Source organism: Carica papaya, chromosome 5 (assembly GCF_054855325.1).
Source record: "Carica papaya isolate Zhongbai chromosome 5, ASM5485532v1, whole genome shotgun sequence".
Classification (NCBI taxonomy): domain Eukaryota; kingdom Viridiplantae; phylum Streptophyta; class Magnoliopsida; order Brassicales; family Caricaceae; genus Carica; species Carica papaya.
This window is the reverse complement of record NC_142313.1, coordinates 40,508,483-40,521,797: the sequence shown is the minus strand read 5'-3', so window position 1 is coordinate 40,521,797 and position 13,315 is coordinate 40,508,483. Positions and strand designations below refer to the sequence as shown.

At 33.5% G+C, this 13,315-nt stretch overlaps 2 protein-coding genes across 2 annotated transcripts; both read right to left on the bottom strand.

Moving 5' to 3' along the window:
• Positions 1-846: 846 nt before the first annotated feature.
• On the bottom strand, positions 847-2,042 carry ZFP1 (zinc-finger protein 1). Its single transcript, XM_022050830.2, has one exon. It carries the CDS (start codon positions 1,744-1,746, stop codon positions 1,009-1,011), a length of 738 nt encoding a protein of 245 aa, XP_021906522.1. The 5' UTR covers positions 1,747-2,042; the 3' UTR covers positions 847-1,008.
• Positions 2,043-3,653: 1,611 nt separating this feature from the next.
• On the bottom strand, positions 3,654-8,978 carry LOC110821174 (cellulose synthase-like protein B4). Its single transcript, XM_022050905.2, has 9 exons — positions 8,587-8,978; positions 8,111-8,453; positions 7,872-7,997; positions 7,550-7,666; positions 6,066-6,263; positions 5,597-5,738; positions 5,218-5,396; positions 4,351-4,701; positions 3,654-4,232 (listed from the first exon to the last, which is right to left on the bottom strand). Exons 1-9 carry the CDS (start codon positions 8,844-8,846, stop codon positions 3,684-3,686), a joined length of 2,265 nt encoding a protein of 754 aa, XP_021906597.1. The 5' UTR covers positions 8,847-8,978; the 3' UTR covers positions 3,654-3,683.
• Between the last annotated feature and the right edge of the window lie 4,337 nt (positions 8,979-13,315).

The following is a 13,315-nucleotide window of genomic DNA, read 5'->3' as shown; positions in this document are numbered from 1 at the left end:
AATTTATTATATATATAACATCATGATTTTTTTTTTTATATAAAATAAATTTTAAAATATAAATATTAAGTTTTATGTTTTAAGGAATTCATTTAAAATGTTTATAAAAACAATTTGTAAAGAAATTATTCAAATATTTAATATTTATCTAAGGTCTATTTATTCAACCACAAGTGGATCAAGGATGTTGGCACGAGGACAAATCACAACCATCCGATTGGTATACATTGGAATGGCATGGACCATATGGTGTTGAACGACGTACGCAACACTTTCTCCGGTTGTATGAAACGACAATGGAAAAAGACCAAAACGCAGTACTGTGGACCACGTAAGGGAAACGTGCAAGACTTTGACGAATCGTACGTTTGATTAAAATAGGAAGTAACGATCATCACTCTCTACTAAACATAATTAATTAATTAATTGATTAATTAATTAATCCTATCCATATTAATATCCAGCATGAATATTTATTCCCACTATTCAAAATTTGAAATTTAAACAGCAATTAATTAACAAATTAAATTAAATTGGAAATGGAATTAACCCATTAATCAAAATTAAACGCACGCAAATTCCTCGCTGTAAATAATCACTTGGGTGTGAAATCAGTATTCGAAGGCCTTTTTTAATTTAAAATTAAAAGGGTTTCAAAATTTTTGACTGTATTATTTAAAATTTAAAATTTTATAGTACCAAAACTCATATAAAGAAAATGTATTTGTAATTCATTCAATACTTTAGTTGTAATTAAGATTTATATATATAATATTCTCTAATCAGATTAGGTACAAACAAGCCAAATTACATTTACAGGCGATCATAAATAATATTCCAACCAAATACAGAAGCTGAGGAGTCACTTAATTGAAATAATCAAGAACAATTTAGAAATTAAAAAAAAAAAAGTAAAAAAAGGTAATAAACAAATGTCGAAAAGAAGAAAAGAAAAAAGTTAAATTTACCAGAAAAAGTTAAAAAGTAAAAGAGAAAAACAAGTAATTTTCAGAGCTTGAGAGACAAGTCAAGCTTCTTCAATTCATCTTGCTTAGTCTTCAAATGGTTATCCCACCGATACCCACCAATTATTTCGGTCCCTGAAGAAAACCCATTTAATGATCTCCGAAATCTTGCAGTAGATGGAACAATATTCTGTAAATTGCCTAGCCGGCCGGTTGCCGGAGGTCTCGCCGTCGACGGCCATGCTACAGTGAAGGTTGATGACGAAAATGATGGCTTGTGGATGACGGAGTGAAGCTGAATTCCCAGTGAGCCATGCAGAGGAAGAATGGAGTAACTATTAGGGTTTCCGAATGAGAAACCGGCGGCTCCGGTGACTCGGTTTCCTCCACGTTTTGCCAGCGTCCTTTCTCGCTTGTGAGCGTTTTGGTGACCGCCTAATGCCTGTGAACTGTAGAATTTCCGGTGGCAGAAGTTGCATGAGAAGACTCGAGGCTCAGCCGTTTGATTATCTTGATCATGAGGAGGAGTTTCCGAGAAGTTCTTATCTTGATGATCGAAAGAATCAATGAGATTGAGTTCTTGACTTGAATATTCTTTACTGGAGTAGAGACTTAGATCCAGTTTAAGATCAGCTTCTTCGTTAACCGCATCGTCTTCTTCGTGCGGTAATTGTTTTGTCCTTTGGTTTGTCTCAGTGTCCGCCATTGAAGGGTTGAAGCAGGAGGCAGGGATTACGTTTGAAGTTTCGGAGGAAGATGGCTTTGGTTTTGGAGGATCCATGAGGAGAAATAATAATTTTGGGGTCAGAATTTTCCTCTTCGAGTAGGGACGACATATATATATATAGATAGATATATGGATTTAAATACCAACAGATCCACTAGTGAAAAAGTACAGTACTATATCAATACAAGACATGCATATGTATACATATATGTATATGGGTTAATAAATGCTGATTTCTGCTATCTTAAGAAAAAAGGGTATCCACCACTGCTTTGCAGTGACTTATCTTGATGAATCCTAGGTAGTATATACACACACATTTATATATATATATATATATATATATATTTGTAACAATTAGAGAGGGAGAGGGAGAGTTAGAGAGAGAGAGAGAGAGAGAGAGAGAGAGAGAGAGTTGTTGAGCAGTGTGAGGGAAAGTCATGAGGAACGCCATATATATCTTTTTCTTGCAATATATGACCTACATAATATATATATATATATGTATACATATGGTACATTCATGTTTTACATCTGATTAACAAAATCTAAATAATATAAAATTCTCATATCACCTTTAGGTTAGGATTCCAATATATATATATATATCTATTATCAGCAGCCGTTTTTGTTACGAATTAATTAGCTATATATATATATATATATATATGAATTCCAAAGAAGGAGGAGGATCTTTACTGTGATATCTTCACAAAAAAAGACCAGCATCCATATCCTCCATTAAGACATACACATACATATACACTTGTATTAGTCGTACAGACAGTGACTTGTCCTTGGACCAACCTTGTATATGTATATATATAGCTCAATAGTTTCCAGTGTACTGATTAAAATATTTAATATCGTCTACATGATTAATTTCTTTCTAGTTTAGGCGACCCACCAAATACAAGAGTGCTAATTTTGTGTGTATATACATATATATATATATATAGCTCAATCTTAAAACCTAAAGTCTTAATAAAATCCAAAGCCAAGCCTTTTAAATCAACTCAAATCCAATCAGGCCCAACTCAAGACAACCCGTAAACCAAACCCCTTTGGAATTTTTTTTTTTTCAATCTTTTTTAAAACCCTTTTAAACCAACCCTAAAAAATTTCATAATTTGGCTTTTCCGGTTCAAAACCGAACCGACCGATTAAGATTAATTAGTTCACTTTTAGTTTTGTTGCATTGGTTCGTCAATTAATTTGGTTTTGAGAATCTTTTTACCTATCTGACTGAAACTAATCAATACTTTTCTTTAAGCGCAATAGTTAAAGAATGAGAGAGATTGATGAAGGCAAGGGAAATTGTTAGGATGATAGTTTCTATGAGGCAAAGAAATCTTGAAATTTTGTATTATATTTGATATATATATATATATATATTAATTATCGAAGTATATAAAATTTAAATTTAATTAAAAAAATAATGTAGAAAGAAATCATATTACTAAAATTGGAATAGTTTCTTTATTATTTCCTCTTGGTCCCATTGTGTTTCTTCCTTGACTCTCTCTCTCTCTCTCTCATTTATGATTTCTTTTCTTATAGAAAAGAGTCTTAAGGCCACAATTGAGAGCCCCCATCAATTTGAACTTTAGAAATAGTGGCTTGAAAGAAGCTTCCTTATACTTTCCAAATTACTAAGCTCCACTTGGTAAGCATAAAAAGATTTGCATCATGTCTATTACATCCATTATGTATGGCATAAAAAAAAATACAATATTAATGGATAGTAAATGCCAATGACCCTATATATAGTTTTGAAAAAATTAAATAATATACTATGTAACGCATTGTGAAGTTAATAGAACTTAAGATTATTATTAAAGAAAATAGATAACAACTCGAGTATATCACCTACTAGAAAATTAATAAATATTATTGATGTATTTAAATTTATAATATATAAAAAAACTTATGATTTGAATTAACTTAAAAAGAAAGTAATATAGACAAAAGTAGTTGTGATCACATATAAATTAGATACATTTCTTGGACAAATAAAAGAAGAAAGATGTCAAAGCAATAGACTTACATATAGTGGATGAAGGAATCCCATACTTTCCTTTTTCAAAAAACCCATTCAAGAAAGGCCAAAAAGTTTGCACCACCCATAAACTACATATAACCTCTCCTACCCCCGAGCCATTCCCATCATCACCTATTACTCCTCCCAACCTTAGTAGTTGTGTAGACAACGCCATGAGGTGTACCAGTAAAATAGTTGTTCCTGGAACGAAATATATAGATTCATCGAACGTGAACTTAGTTGCATCAGAGTCTTCAATACTTGAAATGGACGATATGTCCTTTTTTGTAACTACAAAGATTGTGTTAGACACCCCTAAAAGCTTAAGTACAACATCATATATCCCAAATAACCATGCACTTGTTTTTATTATTCTTGACATGTTCTGGTTAATTAACCAACATCGAATTGACATCCCCAAATTTAAATATTCTGATATAGTATATAAAATATAAATCACCAAAATCGAGACAGGAATGCACATTGCTATATCATCCACCTGCATGATTCACATATAAAAACACAAGATTTCAAGTTATTCATTATTTCAAACTTATATATGAAAAGTGTGAATTAGTAAAATCCTTTATAACATCTCGAAAAGAAAAGAAAAGTACCTTGGGTAAGAAATTGGAGTTGATAATGAGACAAAATGCAGGGAGAAAAACATAGGAGAGTTCAAAAATAGAACGTAAACCCCACGAAAGTAGCCATAGATAAGTTAAGCATTGCCTGACATGGAGCTTTTTATTGACAACTCCAAGTATGGGATTGTTTTTACTAGCTAGGATTTCAAGCAATCCCGTTATCCACCTTTTTTGTTGGCTCATTGCCCTTGGTACATCCTTGGGAGCACAACCTAGAAATGCTGGTGGCTCTGGGCATAAATAAATACTTTTCCAACCTTTTTCATGAATCTTCAATCCTGTGTTCACATCTTCTGTAATAGATCCATAAATCCAACCAAACTGCATAAATAATAGAATAAATTCAACGTGAATATTTTATTTGTTTTCTTTTTTATAATCGAATAATCTAATATTTCTTTTTAAACTATTTTTATTTACAAATATTTATAACTCTATTTTCTAAATAAAAATATTTTTTTATCTTTCATTTTTAAATTTACATATATTTTATACATATCAGCATACAATTCTGACTATTAAAAGGTGGGATGTCGTGTGTTTGTATATTAATTATTAAAAAAAAAAACTATAATTTTCTTCAAAAGCTCCATGAGATACATCTAAATTTCTCTACTTAAAAAAATTATACAAAAATTACTTTCTTTAGAAACTATTACATAAAATTTTTTCTCACTAATTTTATTAAAAACAATTGGCTTATATTATACTATTGCTATTACGTACGTATCATTTAATTAATAGAATATATAAAATTTCGTTTAAAAATTATTCAAAATACGGAATAGAATATACTTAAAAGGAAGTCGTAAGAGAAATTAAATCAATGATACTAACATTTTTACCCCAGCCAGTACCATATTCATAGGTACTGTCTCCAAGTCGATGTGCTTCCTCGAGAAAATTCAAAAGATTGTTGGAACAATTTGTCTTCCCTTTCAAAGCCTCCACCACTGACTTCACAAACTCCTTTGACTCTCCAAATTCGTTGCTTAGTCTATCTTCCCCCAACTTCTCTGCAACATATACATGTATACACACACACACACACATGCGAGGTGCATATGTCGAGTCAATCATCGTTTCATGGGGGTGAATAAGTAGAAATCTTGATTCATAAAACATAAAGAAAATGGCCAGAAATCTAAAGAAGAACTATATATAACCAAGTACATACATTAATACACACACACACATATATATATATATATCATACCATTTATTGGAGACGAGAGAGAATTTTCTCCTCCAATTTGGACATCATCTGGCCATAAACCATATATGACTTTTCGTCTATGGAAGCATCCTGACCCCTGGTAGACAGGTCCTTGACTTCCTTCTAATCCCGGCATGAAAGCCTGAAGATATAGATTATACATATATATAGCCCAGCTGGCTATGTAGTAGTAACAATTTGTAACTAAAACCCAAAACTTTCCATTGATAAAATTTAAGTAATATTTTTGCTTCTTTCTTAAACTTATGCAATTATTAGGAGGTATAAATTTTTAACTCATTTATGGTATAAATAATTGATTTAATATGTAATTTTTTCTCTTTTAAAATAATTGGTCATGAAGAAATTATTTATTTCTCATTAATTAATTACCATAACAAACTAATTAAGAAAAATTAAGGACTTAAATAATTAAGATTAAATTAAATAGAAATTTTGGAGCACTCACTTTCTGCATAACAAGTAATTCATTTTCTGGACTATCATGGAACAACTGTGGACTTTGAACAAATGCACAATCGATCTCAGAAGTCGAACCAAGCAATAAACACATCGCAAGACGAACAATCTCTGGATTATTGACAAACATGTCGCAGTCTACGTTCAACATAAATGGTGCATTTGTCATCAACCCGGATACTCTTGTCTGCTCATTAGATTAATTACGAACCAAAAATAAAATTAGCAGATAAAATGAATAAATTTAATAACAAAATTTCATGATTTGTAACGAATATATATTATTCTAGTAATTAGAGCAAAAACTTATTAATTTCTTTTTTTTTTTCTGATCTTTCTGAGTTATTGTATGAATTAGAGTGATTAAAGAATGTTACCATCATGCTAATATCAAGATTTTTTTGCTTGTTTACTCCATTGTTGGGTTTTGTAAAGATTTTTCACCAAGTAGCTGAAGGGTCCCTCATTTGTTCTTTAAAGATTTAAAGATTTAACTCTTGAAAAATGTTTCAAGGTGTTAATAATTGGTCCATACTCAGTGATTTGTATGAGATTACAAGACTAACGTGATTTGATGAAAGTTGGAAGTATAAATAATTGGTTCATACTTATTTTTTATATGTGGATTAAATAGAATTTTAGTATTAGCGCGAGCACACGTGAGATAATAGAGTTCGAGGGTGATCTTTCCTATTGTAGCTTGACTTCAAATCTTAGTAATTCATCCAAATATCCTTGGTTAGTTTGGAAGGTCTCTCACAAGCTGAGCACTGATGGTTCTATTCTACGTGACACTGAACCTGTGATTGCTGGCTACCTCATCAAGAACGACTAGGAGAATTAACTAACTTCATGAGTAATTCAGATACTATCCGAACCTTATTTTTCGAGTCTCATGGTGTTTTTATGGGTCTAAAGCTCATCTTGAGTGTTGTTATTATGAAGTGCAATATCGAGGCTGACTTCATCCAAGTCAGACGCCTCCTCTAACAACCGGTCCTCCACCACTTTGATGACATTAGTGTAGAAAATCCAATCAGGAACATGTTTTGTTTAGGTTGTGACGTTCAACTCTTCTATATTTATCTTGAAGGTAACACTCTGCATAAATTATCTAGTCCATTGGGTTCATTACATCCCCTTAACTAGCTCGATGTTTCTGAGGCTCTGATAGATTTTTATGTTTATTTATATTGGATCATTTTGACATTGGATGAGCCTTTCTCAATAGATGTTTAATTTATGAAACAATTTTTGGCATAATTTCTAACATTTTCTCTAAAGAAAGTTACTCTATAAGAACAAATAGGGAAACTTATACTAATTTTTATCGCATGTTAATGATTTGAATGGTTTTGATATAAACATTAATGAAAGTATAAAAACTAAGTTGCATATGTTTTTCAAAATTCTTATATAATTAAAGAGTTTAAGAAAGCGTTCATAATAAAAGTACTTGATTAAATATCTTACCAATACATTCATGGCGCCTGCTTTGTAGTTGTGTGGATGATTTGGTCGCTTTTCACGAGATATGTAAATTAAATGTGGCAACCCATCAACTACACCTTCCTTGTTTTCCCATATCACCTGCATCCGGAATACAAATATATATATATATATATATATGATAATATAAAATTATCTGTAATATTCTCCTTTAAAAAGTTATTTGTAACATATATACACAGCATCAATGCGTATACAAATATAAATTTTAGTAGAAATACCATATTAATATGTATAACTTTAAATATATGCATATATTAAATCAAATGACAAATAGTGTCAATACCTTAACTATAGTGGGATGGTTTTGACGTTGAATGCCAGAGAAAATAGCCAAGTCTTCATCAAAATCAGGTGGAAAACCCTTCTCAGCTGCAGCTTCTAATTTCCAACAAAGCTGCTCATATTCCATCTACAAATCAACAAAAACTAATCAACAACATATATATATATATATGTCATATAATTTATTTATGAAATATATAATTTTTTATTATTAAAAAGTACATAAAAAATAATAATGACCTTCATTCTCTCCCATTCTTGTTGAAACTGGTCTGCTTGATGAGCACTAAATGGTTGGGATAAACATGGAGAGTTAGAGGTGGAAAAATGCTTAAAGGGAGCTCTGACTTGAAGATTATACTTCTTGCAAAAAGGAATCCAAAGCTTTGCAAAAGGGATTGTTTGGATGAGAGAATAATAGATGAGAGGTGAGCAGCCATCATCAGACACATACAAACAAAGCTTGTTTGCTGGATAATTCACCGCCACTAAAGACAGCACGGTGTTTATAGTGATTATTGGTGGTTCCAGCTCTGGGTCTGCCGTTGTTACAAACATGTCCACTCCTGGAAATTCTCCCACCCTTTATGTATATACACACACACACACACACATCAACAGAAAAGAAAATTATTAGCATGTCAACTTACGTAGAGGCAAGGAAATCTAAAGGAAGAAAAAGAGAGAGAGAAAATATAGTATGTTTAATTATTTACCTTTGGTCAAGGTTCTGCAAGTAAGTTTTATGATGAGCAGGAGTCCATTTGATGGTGGTTGTGAGAAACCAGAGGAAGGTGAAGTATGACTCACAGAGAAAAGCAAGAAGCCAAGCAACTCCATGGTTTTTTATGTTTTGAAGACGATAGAGAAGGAGAGAAAGAAGAAGAAGGAGGAGAGTCAGATCCACACATCTTTTTATCGTGTTCTTCTCGTAAATCTTTTCACAAAGAGGCAACATACACCTGGTTTTCTCCATTACTCAAATCCAACAAGAAGAACAAGAAGACGACGACGAAGAAGAAGAAGATAGATTTTCAGGCTTCAGGCCAGCCTGCTATTGCATGATAATAATTCAGTGGCTTAAGTTGCTCGTGTATCTGTAGACATAAATACACATATATAGATATATGTCTGTGTGTATGATAGAATGATTGTCATCATGAAGCTACGGATGTGATTACGCAATAGAATATTAATAAAAATTTAAAAGAAAATTATTAAACAAAAATATATGAAAGAATTTACAAAAATGAATCAAGTCTAATATACTTTAATATTGTACTGTTAACTATTTATGTTTTTTAAACATAAATTTATTTGTTTCATAATTAAGTGGTATACACAAATTTATTATAACAAATCTCTTATATTAAGGTTAAACATATTAATTATCAAGTTAATAAAATTTATTAGTACAACTAACCACTTGTTAAATATGTGGTGAAGGCTTCTAGTATATTCTGACTTCTATATTTTTTAGGGAGTTTCATAGAAGATTACATAAATATGGAATAATTTGTCTCTATACATGTGTGTATATAGGGTCTATACAAACATATGTAATTAAGACTTGTAAGCTCGTGATGTCTTAATAGCTTGGAAGAACACGATTTTAGTCGAAAAAGTTTCAACACCAATAGTAGACTGATGTGACAAATGAATGGTAACAATAATTTTTGTAATATAATAATATATGATAGTAGACTGATGTGACAAATGAATTTCATCTTGTATTTCCCCACTACTATCATATATTATTATATTACAAAAATTATTGTTACCTACTCACTAAGTTAAACTAAAAGTAATGTTGATAATTATGTAATATTATTTTTTAAATTTATAAATTATATAATAAAATTTAAATATTATCAAAATGTATTAGAATCAAAAGCCAATATGATTTTCTCACCAAGAAAATTTTCTCAATTGAGGTAATTTTTAGATATTCATATTATTTAGTAAAATTTTTAGATATACAAATTATATTTGAGTCTAAATTTAAATTCAACTTTTAAAATAATTATATATTTTATAATTAAATCTAACTAAAAGTTATACTATATAATTAAGAATTCTTCTGAAATTTTAAAGTTCAATTAATAATTTATTAATTATTTAATTAAAAACTCTACTAAAAATTAATTTAATTCATAATAATAAATGATATAATTAGTGATAATATAATGTATTAAATGTCACGCTCCGACACTCATGTTAGACAGTATGAGACAAATACAATAGTGATGTTTCAATGCAAAATTCATTTATTATTTTCACTTCACATGTTTCTGATCGAATTTCTGAATTTATTTAAATATCATATGCAATTTTCAAATGTATATCCGCATACTCTCGAAAGAATATATATACATTCGAATATCAATCATTATATCGAAACATAATTACATACACATGAAAGATCACATATACACTTGAAATGTCATTTCTATAGTTTCATCGCACGATGTCGTTAATGTCGTCATTGAGGAGACCCTATCGCATGGATAACACACACACACAAATTTTACAATGATAACAGCATGTACGTTTACTAGGTGATCTACGCTCACAAATATTTATCCACATCTGGATTAAGTTTTAGACTCTATCTATGTACAGGTTCATCATGCCCACTGAACTTCAACCACACACACATACTCTCTTCTTCGATTTAGACTAAACGAGAAGGTATACAGAGTCCCTACCCTATTCATTCATATCATTTCATTCTAAAATTCTTATCTACTTACATCTTATTCTATTTTTCTCTAAATTTTATTTAATTGATCATTTCACAGTCTCAATTATTTTTTTTCCTTTTTATTTTTACTTTTTATTTTATTTTATTTTATTTTTAATTTTTCACTTAATTAAGAATTTTCTTAATTTTTAATTTCGTATCTTATCAAGTTCTAAATAAATTCTCAATCTTTTGGGTCTGTTGTCTGAGTTCGTTTCCTTATAAATTTTCAATTGCTTAGGTTTACTAGTTATAAATTTTAGTTCTGTTTTTTATCGAAAATTAGGTCAGTGTCCATTCAAATTTTAAAATTCATAATTTTTATAAAATAGATGTACCTTTAAAAATTCGAACTCGGTTGAGATTTAAAAATACTTACACTTCTACACATTTTTTGGGATATGTTTAAATGTCTTAGTTTCCTGTATGCACACAACATAAATTAATTAATATACTATGAAATACTAAAAATTAATTAAATCATATCACAGGTTTCAACGATCACTTAATGGAAAACCGAAAATTATTGGGATTTGTACTTGAAAAATCTTTCAGCTCCCAGTTCAGCGAATCAGATTTTTATTTTCAGGAAAAGACTTTTCAGCTTCTTGAACGGCGAATCAGAATCCCAACAGGTGATTTCGGTCACCATTCCTGCAGAAGACCCTTCGACTTCTACGGTGGGTGGATTTTCCCATTTTCGAGAAAACCTTCTCAGTTCCCGCGCAGGTGGGTGACCTGGCCAAGCTTATGCGGCCAGCCCGACACCGTCCCACTCCACTGCCACTCAAACCACCATCAAAACTCGAAAATATAATGGTTTTACCTTCAGTGTGAGTGATTTAGCCTCGGTTTAGCTCCCGGTCGTTTTCCCTCAATCACCCCGTGTCTTTTTAATTCCAAAATCTGCACACACACACACATATACGAACACCAGTTTGGTCAAAAATACAAATCGAAAGAAGAAAAAGAACCCACCTAGCTCGGGTGCGGTGCTCGCAAAATCCAAACAGTCTCGATTTTGGATTTTGCCGTCACATGGTGCTCTTCAGTCGCGATTCCCTTTCTTCTTCTTCCTCCTCCATGATTCTCTCTCTTCTCCTTTCCCCTTGCGCGGTCAATCTTTGGCTCCCATTCTCTTTCCTGCTCGACCACTCCTTTCTTTTCTTCTCCTTCCCTTTTTTTTCTCTCATTTCCCTTCTTCTTTCTGACCTCCCTCTTCTTTTCCTCTCTTTTGTCCCAGCTTTCCCCGCGTGACAGCCTTCTTCTTTCTTTCTCCCTGATCGGTTCCTCTCTCTTTTTCGACTGCTCTATAAATGAAGAGAGAAACCCTAACTTTTTTTTATACTTGTTCGTCCCAACCGTCAGATTTTTCTGATTCAATCTGGACTATCTGTTCTCTTTTTAAATCTCAGCCATCTGATCTGTAGCGCCTGGACCGAGGAAAAAAAAAAAAGCCACGTCGGCAGCCACGTCAGCAGGCCCGGTCAGCAGTCCCGGCCAACCGGGGCCTGCCACGTGGCAAGACCACGTCGCTCCTGAACGGGCCACGTTGGCGATCCGCGTGGGCGCGATTGGACGGCCTAGATCAATCGCGCGATCGGACGGCCCAGATACAATCGCACGGACGGCCCAGATTAAAACAAAATGGATGGCTGAGATCAAAGGGCAAGGGGTTATAAATAGAACCCCCACACCAGACCACAAACCCTAGCCGCCTGCCGCTCGCCGGAGAAGACGAACCAGAGGCCGACCGCCGCCACCCGCCGCCGCACCGGGGAAATTTCCGACCGCCGATCGAGGTAAATTTCATACTCCCGACTCGTTTTTCCACGCTGATTCCTCCTATGGCCAAATCGAAGCCAAAATCCCGGCCAAACGGCCAGAATACGCGGCCGAAGACCAGCGGCGCCGCCGCGCCCCCTCTCAGTTTTTGCCTCCGACGAGGCCCTTCCCGGCCTCCGTTTGATGCAATTTTTATATCACCGTGATCACCATTCTTTTCTCTACAGGTTGACCGGAGCCGAATCACCAAAACACGAACCTCGCCGGAGAGCCGCCGCACCCGAGAGCGCCGCCGCCGGTAAGCTCCGTTTTTCTGTGATTTTTTGGCCCCCCGAGGGCCCTAGGGTTGTTTTCTCACAGGGACCGATGCGAGTGTGGCCGAATTCGGCCGAAAATGACCGAAAACAGCCAACCCGAGGTGACTCGCCGCCGCCAGCGGCGGCGCCGACGCCGGAGCACGGCGGACCCGCCGTGCCGGAGTTGCGATTTGGGCCGAAAGAGGCCCTGGGCCTAATTTGGGTTTTTTTGGAACACGTGCAGGTACCGTTAATGTGTTTCAGTTCCCCGGAAAAAATTCAGGGAAAATTAGGGACGGCCTGTAGGCGCACTGTGAATCGTATTCGGATCCCAAAAACAAGTAAGGACCCCTCACCCTATTTCCTATCACGGTATTAAAAGTTCAAAATGATAAAACGGTATTTCTTGAATTAACGAATGTGTAAAATTGCTTAAGGTTGCTAATGGAGCCCGAGTCTAGTGTGATTGATGATTTACTGTTATTTGGCCTGTTTTACAGCTTTAAATGCAGTATGAGATTTGATGTGTTTATTTTATAGTCTCGTGTGCATATATTACGTTTTTATTGGTTATGGGTTGAATGACTGAAAAACTGATACCGTATGTTGTCTGTTTGGCAT